This window comes from Mus caroli, unplaced genomic scaffold (assembly GCF_978045245.1).
Source record: "Mus caroli unplaced genomic scaffold, Mus_caroli_1 scaffold_19, whole genome shotgun sequence".
NCBI lineage: Eukaryota > Metazoa > Chordata > Mammalia > Rodentia > Muridae > Mus > Mus caroli.
The window spans coordinates 58,237,014-58,253,071 of NW_028227274.1; the positions used below are offsets into that span (position 1 = coordinate 58,237,014).

General features: G+C 39.1%; 1 protein-coding gene across 1 annotated transcript; it reads left to right on the top strand.

The window, feature by feature from the left end:
• The first annotated feature begins 7,836 nt into the window (after positions 1–7,836).
• LOC110284828 (interferon-inducible GTPase 1-like) lies at positions 7,837–15,845 on the top strand. Its single transcript, XM_021150748.3, has 2 exons — positions 7,837–8,027; positions 12,759–15,845. Exon 2 carries the CDS (start codon positions 12,779–12,781, stop codon positions 13,997–13,999), a length of 1,221 nt encoding a protein of 406 aa, XP_021006407.1. The 5' UTR covers positions 7,837–8,027; positions 12,759–12,778; the 3' UTR covers positions 14,000–15,845.
• Positions 15,846–16,058: the final 213 nt, after the last annotated feature.

The following is a 16,058-nucleotide window of genomic DNA, read 5'->3' on the forward strand; positions in this document are numbered from 1 at the left end:
CCTTTTTTTTTTTTTTTTTTAATGACTAAATTTTTAGGAGGCTGACCTTCTGTGGTGGCTATTCTTGGTTGTCATCTTGACTACAACTGAAATTAACTATAACCCAAGTGGCCGCGTACACCAGTGGGGGGGGTTGTTTTTAATTAATTAAAGCATTTAAGTGTGAAGACCAACTTTTAATGTGGATTTTATGAAGTGGGAGGTACACATTTAAGCTGGGCCATGCCTTCTGCTTCCAGCCCATATAATGAACAGGAAATAAGGAAGTTTCTGCTCTTTCCTTTCTTGTTGTCACTCCCACTGGCTAGACCATTTCTTCATTGCCATTAGAGCCTACTGCTTCAGGATTCCAGATCCTGAAGACCAGATGAGACAACCAACTGGATTCTTGGGCCTTCTACTGGAAAACAGCCATTGTTGAACTAGCTGGTTGACAGTCTGTAAGACATTTTAATAACGCCATTTTGACATCCATGTTTGAGGATGTCCATTTCCATTTGAGCCATGGATACTGTTTCAAAGATTCTTCTAAAGAAATAGAAAAGTGACCCGGGGCAGACATCTTGGTTCCCGGATCCCACCAAGACTAGTCTGTGCAGGTGAGAGTGTGGACTACTGAAGTTAACTGCTTCTGGAACAGGCAGAAGCCACAGAGCTTCTGAGGCAGACCCCGTTTTGGCTCCAGACATTTGGCTCCAGACATTTGGGTACCTTCCCTGCCAGAGGAGAGATGTCTACCCTGCCCAGGAGGCCTTTGCTGGAGCAAATCTCTCTGAGACTACTCTGTGCAGGTGAGTGTGGACTACAATGGCTAACAGTTTCTGGAATGGGCCCTGTTTCAGACATTCATCTTCTGCCAGGAGACAGGTCTGAATGCCAGATATCTGTATACCTTCCCTGCAAGAGGAGAACTTGCCTGCAGAGAGTGCTCTAACCACTGAAACTCAGGAGAGAGCTAGTCTCCCAGGTCTGCTGATAGAGACTAACAGAATCACAAGAGGAAGAAGCTCTAAGCAGAGACAACTATAACAACTGACTCCAGAGATTACCAGATGGCAAAAGGGAAACATAAGAATTTTACTAACAGAAAACAAGATCACTAACCATCATCAGATCCCAGCACTCACACCTCAGCCAGTGCTGGGCACCCCAACACACCCAAAAAGCTAGACCCAGACTTAAAAGCATATCTCATGATGATGGTACAGGACATCAAGAAGGCTGTTAATAACTCACTTAAAGAAATATAGGAGAACACTGCTAACGAGTTACAAGTCCTTAAAGAAAAATAGGAAAATACAACCAAACAGGTAGAAGTCCTTAACGAAAAACAGGAAAACATATCCAAACTGGTGGTGGAAATGAACAAAACCATACTAGACATAAAAATGGAAGTAGACACAATAGAGAAAACCCAAAGAGAGGCAATGCTGGTGATAGAAACCCTAGGAAAGAAATCTGGAAACATAGAACCATCAGCAACAGAATACAAGAGATGGAAGAAAGAATCTCAGGTGCAGAAGATTCCAAAGAGAACATGGGCACAACAATTAAAGAAAATGCAAAATGCAAAAAGATCCTAACTCAAAACATCCAGAAAATCCACGACACAATGAAAAGACCAAACCTACAGATTATAGGAGTAGATGAGAATGAAGATTTCATTTGAGTTGAATTTGATTTCAACTCAAAGGTCCAGCAAATATCTTCAACAAAATTATAGAAGAAAATTTCCCAAAACTAAAGAAAGAGATGCCCATGAACATACAAGAAGCCTAGAGAACTCCAAATAGACTGGACCAGAAAAGAAATTCTTCCCAACACATAATAATCAGAACAACAAATTCACTAAATAAAGATAAGATATTAAAAGCAGTAAGGGAGAAACGTCAAGTAACATATAAAGGCAGGCCTATCAGAATTACACCAGATTTTTCAATAGAGACTATGAAAACCAGAAATTCCTGGACAGATGTTATACAGACCCTTAGAGAAAACAAATGCCAGCCCAGGCTACTATACCCAGGCAAGCTTTTAATAATCATAGATGGAGAAACCAAAGTATTCCATGTCAAAACCAAATTCACACATTATCTTTCCACTAATCCAGCCCCTCAAAGGATAATGACAGAAAAAAAGACAATACAAGGAAGGAAACTACGTCCTAGAAAAAGCAAGAAAGGAATCCTTCAACAAACTCAAAAGACAGCCACAAAAACAGAATGCCAACTCTAACAACAAAAATAATAGGAAACAACAATTACATTTCCTTAATATCTCTTAATATCAATGGAATCAATTCCCCAATAAAAAGACATAGTCTAACAGCCTGGCTACACAAACAGCACCCAATATTTGGCTGCTCCTGGAAACCCATCTCAGGGAAAAAAACAGACACTACCTCAGAGTGAAAGGCTGGAAAACAATTTTCCAAGCAAATGATCTGAAGAAACAAGATGGAGTAGTCATTCTAATATCGAATAAAATCGACTTCCAACCCAAAGTTATCAAAAAAGACAAGGAGGGGCACTTCTTCCAAGAGGAACTCTCAGTTCTGAGTATCTATGCTCCAAATGCAAGGGCAGCCACATACATTACAGAAACTTTAGTATAGCTCAAAGCACACATTGCACCTCACACAATAATATTGGGAGACTTCAACACACCACATTTATCAATGAACAAATCATGGAAACAGAAACTAAACAGGGACACAGTGAAACTAACAGAAGTTATTAAACAAATGGATTTAACAGATATCTACAGATCATTTTATCCTAAAACAAAAGGATATACCTTCTTCTCAGCACCTTATGGTACCTTCTCCAAAACTGACCATAAAATTGGTCACAAAACAGGCCTCAACAGATACAAAAATATTGAAATTGTCCCATGCATTCTATCAGATCACCATGGACTAAAGCTGATCTTCAATAACAGCATAAATAATAGAAAGCCAACATTCACATGGAAACTGAACAACACTCTTCTCAATGATACCTTGGTCAAGGATGGAATAAAGAAAGAAATCTAAGACTTTTTAGAGTTTAATGAAAATGAAGCTACAACATACCCAAACTTATGGGACACAATGAAAGCATTTCTAAGAGGAAAACTCATAGCTCTGGGTGCCTCAAAAAACAAACAAACAAACAAAACTAGAGAGAGCACACACTAGCAGCTTGACAACACACATAAAAGCTCTAGAACAAAAGGAAGTAAATTCACCCAAAAGGAGTAGAAGACATGAAATAATCAAACTCAGTGGCGAAATCAACCAAGTGGAAACAAGAAGAACTATTCAAAGAATCAACCAAATGAGGAGCTGGTTCTTTGAGGAAATCAACAAGATAGATGAACCCTTAGCCAGACTCACTAGAGGGCACAGGGACAGCATCCTAATTAACAAAATCAGAAATGAAAAGGGAGACGTAACAACAGATCCTGAAGAAATCCAAAACACCATCAGATCCTTCTACAAAAGTCTATAGTCAACAAAACTGGAAAACCACGATGAAATCTACAAATTCCTAGTCAGATACCAGGTACCAAAGTTAAATCAGGATCAGGTTAATGATCTAAACAGTCCTATATCCCCTAAAGAAATAGAAGCAGTCATTAATAGTCTCCCAACCAAAAAAAAAAAAAAAAAAAAAAAAAAGCACAGACCAGATGGATTTAGTGCAGAGTTCTATCAGACCCTCAAAGGAGATCTAATCACAGTTCTACACAAACTATTCCACAAAATAGAAGCAGACCGTACTCTACCTAATTCATTCTATGAAGCCACAATTACTCTGATGACTAAACCACAGAAAGACGCAACGAAGATAGAGAACTTCAGACCAATTTCCCTTATGAATATCAATGCAAGAAAGTCAATAAAATTCTCGCTAACCAAATCCAAGAACACATCAAAAAAATCATCCATCCTGACCAAGTAGGTTTCATTCCAGGGATGCAGGGATGATTTAATATATGGAAATCCATCAATGTAATCGATTATATAAACAAAGTAAAAGACAAAAGCCACATGATCATCTAGTTAGATGCAGAGAAAACATTTGACAAAATCCAACACCCATTCATGATAAAAGTTTTGGAAAGATCAGGAATTCAAGGCCCATACCTAAAAATAATAAAAGCAATCTACAGAAAACCAGTAGCCAACATCAAAGTAAATGGTGAGAAGCTGGAAGCAATCCCACTAAAATCAGAGACTAGACAAGTCTGCCCACTTTCTCCCTACCTATTCAACATTGTACTTGAAGTTCAAGACAGAGCAATTTGACAACAAAAGGACATGAAGGGGATACAAATTGGAAAGGAAGAAGTCAAAATATCACTATTTGCAGATGATATGATAGTATATATAAGTGACCCTAAAAATTCCACCAGAGAACTCCTAAACCTGATAAACAGCTTCAATGAAGTAGCTGGATATAAAATTAACTCAAACAAGTCAATGGCCTTTCTCTACACTAAGGTTAAATAGGATGAGAAAGAAATTAGGGAAACAACACCCTTCTCAATAATCACAAATGATATAAAATACCTTGGCATGACTCTAACTTTATAACTTAATTATAAATTCCTGGATATAGGAGTGACTCAGCTGTTATTCTAAGTATTTACTCTAGTTCCTTCTTAGACCACAACCCACCTTCAGCCTAGGCCATTGTAAACTCCCACATATGGGAGTGACTTTGTTGTTATTATAAGTATCTCTAGGGAAATTCCATTTATCAGAGGAGCCCATCAACTTTCTTCTAATATGTAATGTAGTCTGCCATACATGATTGTAATGAGAATTTCAAGTTTACTTTGTAGAACTTGCCCTGAGATTTCTACTCTAATCGAGTAAACTATAATGCCTGAAATTTTTTCACTATCTCTCTTTCAACACTGGAGCCATTTCATCTGAATAAGTAACATTATTGTGAAATCCAACGCCCAAGTTCAGCTCAACATTGCTTAGGATATTGGAACACGGGTAGAGGCCAGGAAGCAATGTTCAATCTAAGTTAGCTATTTGTCAAATCATTCCTAGGAGGCACGTATAATAAAACAATACTGAAACCAAGCACACAAAACCCTTCACCAGACTTTCACAAGGACATATTGGGGCCACATCCTTTTACGGGACACCAAGGATTCCAGGAAATCAGTTTCCATGAATCATTTTCCCTCAGGATTTCGGCCAAGCTTTTGGACTTGTCACACAAACACCACTGGAGTACATGTGGCACTCGGCAATGTTCATTGCTGCTGTATATACAATAGCTAGAAATATAAAATAGCTAGAAAATAGAAACAGCATAAATATCTTTCAACCAGTTAGTGGATGATAAAAGTATAGTGTGTATGCACTGTGGAATACTACTGATTTATTAAAAAAAATGAAATCATCAACACTGCAAGCAAATGGATGGAACAAGAAAGTTTCATATTGAATAGTGCAATACAGACCCAGAAAGAAAACTTGAGCTTTAGTTGTCTGAATGAAAATGGCCCCCAAGGACTCGGGTAGCAGCATTATTGAATGTGTGTCCTTATTGGGAAAAATGGGTCACTGCATGTCACTGTTTCCCTGCCATGTTTCCCACCATGACAGTGATAAACTAAATCCACGAATTGTTGGCCGGCACCAGTTAAATATTTTCTTTTTGAGTTGCCATGGGCATGGCATTTATGCCCAGCAATAGAACCCCTAACTAAGACTGGCTGTCTTTGTTATAATGGTTATGGGACCACTGAGAGGTGACTGAAGGTTTGGAGGTGTAAATGAGTAGTAGCATATTTTTACCAGCAGGGGCCATGTCCTTCATTTCATCCCTGGGCACCACCAGATGAAGAGGAAAGAGGACGAGGAGGAGGGAATGAAAAGAGACTGTAGAGATCCACATACTATCAGAATAGTCCTCACCAGCACATCCTGAGTTAAAAGAACCATGACAAACACTGATCTTCAGTGTCCCCCCCAAAAAAATGTGATAAGTCTGGGTTATATAGAGAGATTTGTTTTGTGTTCGTGTGTGAGAGAGAGAGTGTGTGTGTGTGTGTGTGTGTGTGTGTGTGTGTGTATGTGTACATGTACCATTGTGAGTCTATTATCACCATGTGGGTACAGGGGACAGCAGTGGTCATAGAGAATCAGATTCTATGGAATTGAAGCTACACATGTTTCTGAGTCACCTGACAGTGGTGCAGGAAAACACACCCAAGGGTCCTCTGCAAGAACAGTAATGCTCTTAATGAAGGAGCCATCTCTCCAGTGCCCATAACATGTATTTTTTTAGTGTTAGGCTCATAACCTGACCTTACTTGCTACCTATCCAGGAGATCTTTCTTGAGGAGCACATTAGACAACAGACTGGATTATGATTAATCACAGTCATTGTCCCTCACTTGATTCGAGGCTAGGCAAACAAGTTTGGTTAAAAGCTTAGCTTCCCTCAGGATCTCCATCCCCAAAGGTTGGTCTTATCATATAAAAAGCTTCGATTAATCAGTGCCTGAATGACAGCAATTTTTAAATATTGGAAAATACTTTCTCTGTGATGGCTAGTTTTGTGTCAACTTCACATTAGCTATAGTTATCTGAGAGGAGGGAGTCTCAGGTGAGGAAGTATCTACAGAAGATCTAGCTATAAGCAGACAAGCCTGTGGGGGCATTTTCTTAATTATTGATTGATGGGGGAGAGCCCAGCCCATTGTGGATGGGAATATTCCTAAATTGCTAATCCTGGCTTTAGTGATGAACAGTGATGTGCGAGTGTAATGCAGTTAACTCTTCCCTCCTCTGAACTCCTTGCTCATAGTGTTTCATCACAGCAGTGATAAGCCTAAGACAACATCCTATGTTGTCTATGCAAATGACTTAATTGTTAAAGTCTCAGTTACTTTTTTTGAAATGTTAATAAACACACACACTCCTGGACTTGTGGAGAATTGTAGAGAAGGGACAGGAGTGTAGATCTCCATGTGTGCAGTCCTGATGAGCTGTGTACCTTCAGCCATACTAACTTTCCAATCATAACTGTCTTCTCATCCCCAATGGTCCAGTTCTCCATCCAGTCCACTACAGTAGTTGGAAAGACTAAAGGATATGACACCATAATGGTTATGGGGTCAAATAGGATTGTAGTCAGAGGGCAAAATTGGGGGAAGGGGTGAGACTAAAACTGGCAGTGGCACAGGACCCAGGAATTTTGCTGTGTCACTTTAACTCAGGAGGCGTTTGTGGAATCAGGAGTTCATTGTGATGTGTGTGTGTGAGATGAACCACCAAAAGCACCTTGCAGAAGAAAGGTGTTTATTTGGATTTATATTTTCAGATCACTGTTAATCATTGAAAGAAAATAGGATAGATACCTGGAGAAGGAGCTGAAGTAGAGGAAATGAGGGGCTGCTGCTTACTGGCTTGCTCAGCCTGCTATATTACAGACTCCAGGAGCACAGCTCAAGGATGACACCACCCACAATGATCAGCACCCTCCCTCCTCAATCACTAATTAAAAAAATATCCCACATGGTTAACTGCAGCCCAATCTTAGGAAAACATTTTCTTAACTGAGGTTCCCTCCTCAAATGACTTTAGCTTATGTTAAGTTGACATAAAGCAACCTAGCACAGGGGTAAGAAGGAAAAGAGTTCTAAGGGACCATAGAGGATCTTCTGACCTAGGCAGTTAAGTTGTTTTTGGAGCTACTGTCACTCACTAAAGTGGTGTTAATACAGCTTTGTTTTTAACACAATTTCTACTTATTAGAAACAATCCCTTTAGAGGAATGAAAGCTAGTTTAGTTTCACTTTCCTGTTCTTGGAAATCCTGGAACTCGAGATGCATACTCCCCTGTGACTGGCTAGCACTCTCTGAAGGGGAGACAAAAGCCAGCAGAGTACAAAAATCCTGCCCAATTTTCTTGCTTCTCCTGAGAATCAGAGTAGACCTCAAGCCAAGAGCACACCCGAGGGCTATTCCTCTCCGGAGCAGTGAGTGTATCCACTGGACACAGGATTTTCTGGTAACTCAGCTTCAGATCTGATTACTCACTATCATCCTCTCTTTCCTAAGGATCCTGTGGGTAACAAGACATTTATAGACATGGCCTCAGAGCTGGGATTCTCAGTTGGAAAGCTATTGGGGCTTTGACGGGAGGTAGTGAGGACTTGTTTATAGATGTTCTTCAGACAGACCTAAACTGAATGACCTAAGGATTAGTTAAAATTTACCCAGTTTGCTGAAGGGGTGGTTTTGCTTCTTTGTTCTCCACTCCCTCTAACAACTGAAAATGAACCTTAAAGGATGTGTGTGATGAAATGTCACTACAGAATATATGAAAATTGTTGTGTCTCGATGTTAAGTCCTAGCACTATTTTCTTGCCTCTCTCCACCCAGTGCAGCAGATTTACTGTAAACTCCAGTGGAAGCTGAACTGAAGGAAAAGATGCCACACTGTGCAATGTTTCTGCTATAACCTGCTGGGGAGCAATTCTAGGATTTGTTTGTTTGTTTTGTTATAAAAAAATTTCTATTTACTGTATGACGATGTTATATGTGGATATAATACTTTGATCATCTTCCCCCATCCTTCCCCTCTTTTCTCACTCTTATTCTCTCTGGAACTCTTGTCTTTCTTTTTTTTTTTTTAATACTCCACTGATTTTAGGGTTGCTTGCATGTTCTGGATGTAGAGATTTATTGGATTATGGGCAACTTTCAAGTAGCTACATCTCTAAAAAGAAAAAAATGGCACACCTTCCCCCAACAGCCATTATTTTTATATGAATCTACTATCTCCTTGACTAAAGATAAGGTCTCCTGTGCCCCTAGTCTAATGAATGTTAAATGTTGATGGGCTAGATCTCATGTAAGTCTTGTGCAGCTGCCATGAGTGCAAATTCCACGTTGCATTAATAAGACATTAAGTCATACCACTCTCCGGGCCCCATCCTCTGGCTCTTCCATGATGTTTCCTGAACCTGACTGAATAGGGGAATGGATATAGATGTTCCTCCTCTCTGGTCTATTTAGGAATGAGCACTCAACTCTCTTATTCTCAGCCCTTTGACCAGTTATGTGACAATGCTTTAAACATCTAATCACTGCAAAAACAAAGCAAATGGGACACAAAGAACAGCATAATCTATCTCTGGCATAATCTGAAATATGCAGAAGGCAACTTGACAACAAGTCCATTTACCAAAACAGCAGTGGTAGATGCTTTGGACATTTTTAACTGGGCAATCCTCTTTAACGTCCTGGGTTTTAGTATAGAACTGGGGTTCTATGAAAGCATGCATCCTTCTTCGGTGATTGATATTTCATATCATTGTCATATGTTGTGTTCATACACAGCACAAAGACATTGAAGGCCATTTTTTGCTGTTTTTTCCTCTTTATCATGTTAGTAATTCTTTAAGAATTCTGAACAATGCATTTTACTTATTGTTATTACATTTATTTATTCATTTTATGTATATTATTGTACTGGGGCTGGACGCTCATGCCATAGCATGCATATGAAGATCAAAAGACAAGTTGTGGAAATCACTTCTCTCTCCCGACTAGGTAACTTCTTGGCACTAGAACTCAGATCACTTAGCTTAGTGACAAGTACTCTTACCTGCTGAGCCATCTTGCTGGCCCAAGACAAACTTCAGAGTGTAATTAGAACAGGGGATGAGGACTAAAAGAATGTGAAGCTTTTGTGAAAAGATCTCCAGCAACTTTTGCCTTCATGACTTCCTCCTTCTCCTCAGGCTAAATGCAGTGTGTTCAGGCTCTTGGTTGCCCTGATCTATATCACTGTTTTCATTTTTGTCAGATTCCAGTCAGCTTTTGTGACCGGCCAAATATATTACCGAATATTTAATTTCAGGAAAAATTAGGAAAGTTTAAATCTGCCTCTCCTCACCCCCTCCATTAGTTTTATCTAAAGTTGATTGAGTATAACCTGGATACCTGTCCAGCTTGGGGTACAAAAGTCAGAGGGGACTAGATCATGGAGTCCCATGGAGTCATCTTTATAGTTTAGTAGGAATTACTTAGTCAGGAAGCCAGGTGCTGAGCAGCGCCCCACCTGTGCATGATGTGTTATGTCTCTGTAAGACCACCATTTCTTTGACTGTGGGGAGCAGAGCTTTTACTTTGTCACCACTGTTGCTTGGCACTTTGTTGTGTTGCTAACAACAGTGCTAAGGCAGAGGGCCTGTCCTTGTCAGCAGTCACACATTAGTAAAAACACAAATAGTTATCTTAAGGAAACATAAAGTTCAGATCATTTTACAAGAAATATATATATGAATTTATGTATTAAGATATTGAATCCTATAACATTAAATAAAAATGTATGCTCTACTAGCTCCATGAAGTGCTGTTGAATCCAGTGCTTTTGTAACTCATCATAGCCTTTACATTATGGCTCTGATGAATGTTATCTTAATTTAATTCTACTCTTGTAAGTAAAACCAAAAGCATATCAATAACTTAAAGGAACCTCATTAAAATTAACAAGACTGGATTTTTAGATTTGTTTCAGTGTAGTGAGCTGTGACCTTGGGAATTTTTAAAACCCTTTTATGACCCATGGGCTTTTTTAGCTTTTACAAAATATTTATGGAAGATTATACTTTGGGATTTTGGGTTGTTTCATCCCTTACCCTGGAGCCATCCTTGCATAATAGAACCAATTAACAAGCTAAAATTCCTTTTCTTCAACATTTTCTTTAAAAATGTATTCACCTATTTATGACCTTTTAAGCACTTTTTCTCTTACTTATTAAATCCTGTTTTATTTTTTAACATTGTAAAGCATAATGATATAAATAAACGACTAAGGTATTTGTTGCCTCAAAGACCTGGCAAAGTTGAAATGATTGCTTTATCATAGGGTCATAAGTATATGTAGACCAATTTGTCAGAACAGGACCCATGGAGCTGTTATCAAAAATTAAGTTAAGACCCCTATTGCAACAGTTTGGCCTCTGGAAAGAAGAAGAAAACAGAACATACAGATACATTAAAACAGAGGCCACGACACTCATATCGTCAGAGGACAAAAGAGAATAGATGTGTGCAGTTAAATTAGAGGTCAGATGAGTTTTAACTTCAAACCTATATAAATCTTAAGAAAGCAAAACAAATCTGTGGATGCTGTTCTAGGCAGTGTCTGTGCCCAGTTTTATTGCTTATGCTTTTGTCCTGTGGCAAGGCAGGCCCAGAGATGAGCATCCATTGTCTGTGTAGGAATATCTTTTAGGGAATTAATCTTAATAGTTCTTGTTGCAATCTGTCTCAGGGAAGCAATGAGCATAATAACATTTAAGAGACAATTATTAACCCAATTGTCCAGCAGCACAGGAAGAATACACATTAGCAATTCTGAAGGCAGCCTCACCTTTTACCCACAAATCTAAGTCATTTCTCAAAGATTTATTTGTTATGCAAACTAAAAGACATTTTGGGCTACTCTACCAATTGTAATTTAGCTTTGTGCCCACTACAAGGCAATTTGGTGCCCATAAGCAGTATATGAGCATAAACATACATGTAGACATTATACAACATACACATGCATGAAAATATACATCAAACACATTTAAAGAAAACCACAAGAATTCTTTTATTAAATTTATCATGTCAGGATTTTTTTAAATCTTCTACTCTGGTGATCTTTTTCCATATTTCTAAGTAAGCTTCCATCTTAAATCTTTTCTTTAAAAGTTTAAACTATCAGTTGAAGAAACTTAGAAAAATTATATTCTGGTATGTAGCTCTTAACTTTATTGAAATAACAAACAGGAAGTGGTATGACACTGGGGGATAGGGGCGAGGGGGAGTGGCAAGACTAGTCAACATGCAAACTCTTTAGTTGAAATTTGACTTTAGTGTTTATAGGACTGAATTGCAAAATCACATTTCTGGATGATCTGGAACATGAAAAGGAAACCATCCAATCAATAAAACAAAAACAAAGTACACACACACACACACTGAATATGTTGATCCTTTATGCAGATCTATAGAATGAGAAATTCCACCTCCTTATCATCAGGAAAGATGCCAGCTCTGGGTTCAAGAAGCATACTGGGGTAGATAAAGAGGTGTGAGTGCTGAAGATAGAAAAGGAAGACAATGGCACAGCAGAGGCTCTGAGGTCAAGTCCACTTGGCAGAGTGGGAAATCCCTTCTTAGGGTCCCAGAGAAAGAAGGGAGGTTCTGTGCCATGTGACTGATGAAGAGCCTGTAGTGTGTGCTCCCACTCAAACAGTCTATGAGAGTGTGGAGAGCAAGAATCTAGAGGTAAAGGTGATTTTAGACACAGAGACCTATCATTCCTGAAATTATTAGCATGGGAATTTTATTTATGGGGTCCATACATTTAACAGAGGCACAGGGGAGTCTGAAAGGTAGAATGGATTTGTGAAAAGGCAATGGAGAATAAACCTTAAAAGTCTCATATGATGGTCTCAGCTACCTGCAGAAAGAATGACCCTACTCTGTCACTCATAGGTGAAACCTAGAGTAGCCAACCTCATGAAAGTGAAAAGAAGGGTGGTAGTTTGCCAGGCTGTGGGAAGAGTGAAATCGGATAATGTTAGTCAAAGTCCCAATTGTGTAAAATGAACACAGGGGAGTTTGAATGCATAATTACAACCACTATGAATGGTATAGTAGCAATGGGCTTGAAATTTGCTACATGAAAATGTGAAATACCATGCACACCCTCTTTGTTCTCCCTTCTTTCTTCCAGTGCCTTTATTGCTTGAAGTCATGGGTCAACTGTTCTCTTCACGTAGGAGTGAGGACCAAGATTTGCCCTCCAGCTTTACTGAATACTTAAAGGAATGTGGGACAGGAATCAATATCATTCCTCATGAGATCATCACTTCAATTGAAATAAACATGAAAAAAGGGAACATTCAGGAGGTAAACTCTACAGTCAGAGACATGTTAAGAGATATTGATAATACCCCGCTCAATGTTGCTCTCGCTGGTGAGATTGGATCAGGGAAGTCCAGCTTCATCAACACCCTAAGAGGTATTGGGCATGAAGAGGAAGGTGCAGCTCACTCTGGGGTGACAGACGAAACTAAGGAGAGACATCCATACGAACACCCCAAAATGCCCAATGTGGTTTTTTGGGACCTGCCTGGGACTGGAAGTGAAGATTTCCAACCAAAAACTTACCTCGAGAAAATGAAGTTCTATGAGTATGACTTCTTCATTATTATCTCGTCCACGCGCTTCAAGAAAAATGATATAGACCTCGCAAAAGCAATCGTCATGATGAAAAAGGAATTCTACTTCGTGAGAACCAAGGTGGACTCTGATTTACAAAACGAAGAGGATTTCAAACCTCAAACCTTTGACAGAGAAAAGGTCCTGCAGGACATCCGCCTTAACTGTGTGAACACCTTTAGGGAGAATGGCATTGCTGAGCCACCGATCTTCCTGGTCTCTAACAAAAATGTTTGTCACTATGACTTCCCCGTTCTAATGGACAAGCTGATAAGTGACCTCCCTGTCTACAAGAGACACAATTTTATGCTCTCCTTACCCAATATCACAGATTCAGTCATTGAAAAGAAGCTACAGTTTCTGAGGTGGAGGATTTGGCTGGAAGGCTTTGCAGATAGGCTACTGAGCTTCTCCTTAAAAAGTGATTTGGAAACTCTGGAGAAAAGCATGAAGTTCTACAGCTCTGTGTTTGGAGTGGATGATACATCTTTGCAGAGATTGGCTAGGGCCTGGGGAATAGATCAGGTGGATCAGGTGAGGGCCATGATAAAATCGCCCGCCGTGTTCTCACCTTCAGATGAAGAAACAATACAAGAAAGGCTTTCAAGATATATTCAGGAGTTCTGTATGGCTAATGGGTACTTACTTCCTAAAATTCTTTATAGAGAAATACTTTACCTGAAGTTGTATTTCCTTGACATGGTGACTGAGGATGCTAGAACTCTTCTTAAAGAGATGTGTTTAAGAAACTAGTTGCTACTGGGCAGTGATGGTGCATGCCTTTAATCCTAGCACTGGGGAGGCAGAGGGGGTGGATTTCTGAGTTCGAGGCCAGCCTGATCTACAGAGTGAGTTCCAGGAAAACCAGGGCATACACAGAGACACCCTGTCTCGAAACCCCACCCCCCAAAAAGAAAGAAAGAAAGAAAGAGAAAGAGAAACTAGTTGCCTTCTAATTAGGCTGAAGTCCTGTGACTTTCAAAAAAATAGAATCAATAAACAGAAAAACAGGACACTGATACTGTAAAACAATATACTGGGTTTATCCAGGTTATTCTGGCTTTATCCATATTTAGTGATTATATATCCACATTAGCTAGAGCAAGGGGATCAGATGTGTATAAATAAACTGATAGCTAAAAACTATCCCCTCACTTTGAGTAAACTTTCAGATCAATAATTTTACTTACATTTAAATTTGTTTAATATAAATCAACATCCAAGTTCAGGGTTAGCATTGAAGTGTTTAGTATTGTCAACTCAACAGACTCTAGAGACACATGAAAGATGAGTCTGGGGGCTTGCATTTGGGAAATTATTTTGCTTATGTTAATTGAGGTAGGAAACCCTTTCCACTGTGGGTGGTACCATTCCCTAGCTGGCAATCATCAAGTGTGTATATGGAGAGAGGTGCTAAGTAACAGCGTATTTCCATTCTTTCATAGCCCTCTGGTGGTTTTTTGTTGTTGTTGTTGTTGTTGTTGTTTTGTTTTTTATTGTTGATTTTTAACTATAGATGGAATGACACTAGCTGCCACAAGATACTGCTGTGCCTTCTTGAAAATGACCTATATAACCTTAAACTTGATACTGTAGACTTTCTTGATAGAGATTTTATAAGAGAAACCTTAACCGGCCTAGAGCGATGGCTCAGTAGATAAAGTAGAACTTGTAAGTCTGAAGACTTGAGTTCAGATTCCCAGAACCCACATAAAGCCAGCTAAGCATCTGTAATCCATGCACTTCTGTGGGAAGATGAGAGGCAGAATGAGAAAAGTTTTGGAAGATCATGGGGCCAGCTATCCTGCCACATACAGCAGTAAATAAGAGGCCCTGACTCAAGCAAGTGGAAGGTAAAAGCCAACACGAAAGCTTGTCCTCTGATCTCTGCATACATGCCATGTCATGTTCATGCCTGATATCACACATGGATATGCATACACAGAAAAGAAATTTTTTCATTCCAAAAAAAAAAGGATGAAGGTTTGGGGCAATATCTCAGTGGTATAATACCTGCCTCACACTTATGTGGCCTCAAGGTCATTCCCTTGAACTCCAGAAAAAGGCAAAAAGGGGGTGGGCATGTACAAGAATGTCTTTGAGGTTAAGAGAAATGACTCAGTGATCAAGAATACTGGATGCTCTTGCGAAAGACCAGGATTTAACTGCCAGATTCCACACAGTAGCTCACAGTTACTGCAACTCCTGTCTCAGGGGATCTTATTTCATTTCCTCACCTCCACAGGGACCAGGCACATGTTTATGTGATAAATAGACATACATGTAAGGCAAGCATTCATACAATAGATGTAAATTAAGAAACATTTTAAATATGTAGTTAAATTTAAAAGGGAAAGAGTTACAATAATCTAGAGATCACACTAGCCTCAATAATGACTAAGAATTTCACAAAAAATCTATCTAGTCAGAATCCTTGAGAAAATACTAAAGAAACTTTGTAATTTTATGCCAGAACTAGGGAAGATGATGAAATTTCTCTGCTTTATAATGATTGGTATTTTGAATGCTGTGACAGTAAAGGGCTACTCTATTCCACATGAATTCCAAAAGTCATTTAATAAATTATTTCTGAAAGAAAGACATGTGTTGCTTATTGACATCCCCAGAACCCATCATAGCTTCCTTAGTGTTTTGGTAATGTGCTGATTGTCTCATTGCCCATACCCTAGTCTATATCTAATCTTCCTTGAAATGAACTGCAAATAAACAGCACAGTAAGGGAAACACAGAAGGAAGGGAAAATGTATTTATGAAATAATTTGAGCAGCTATAAACCTGTAGACTTGGTTGA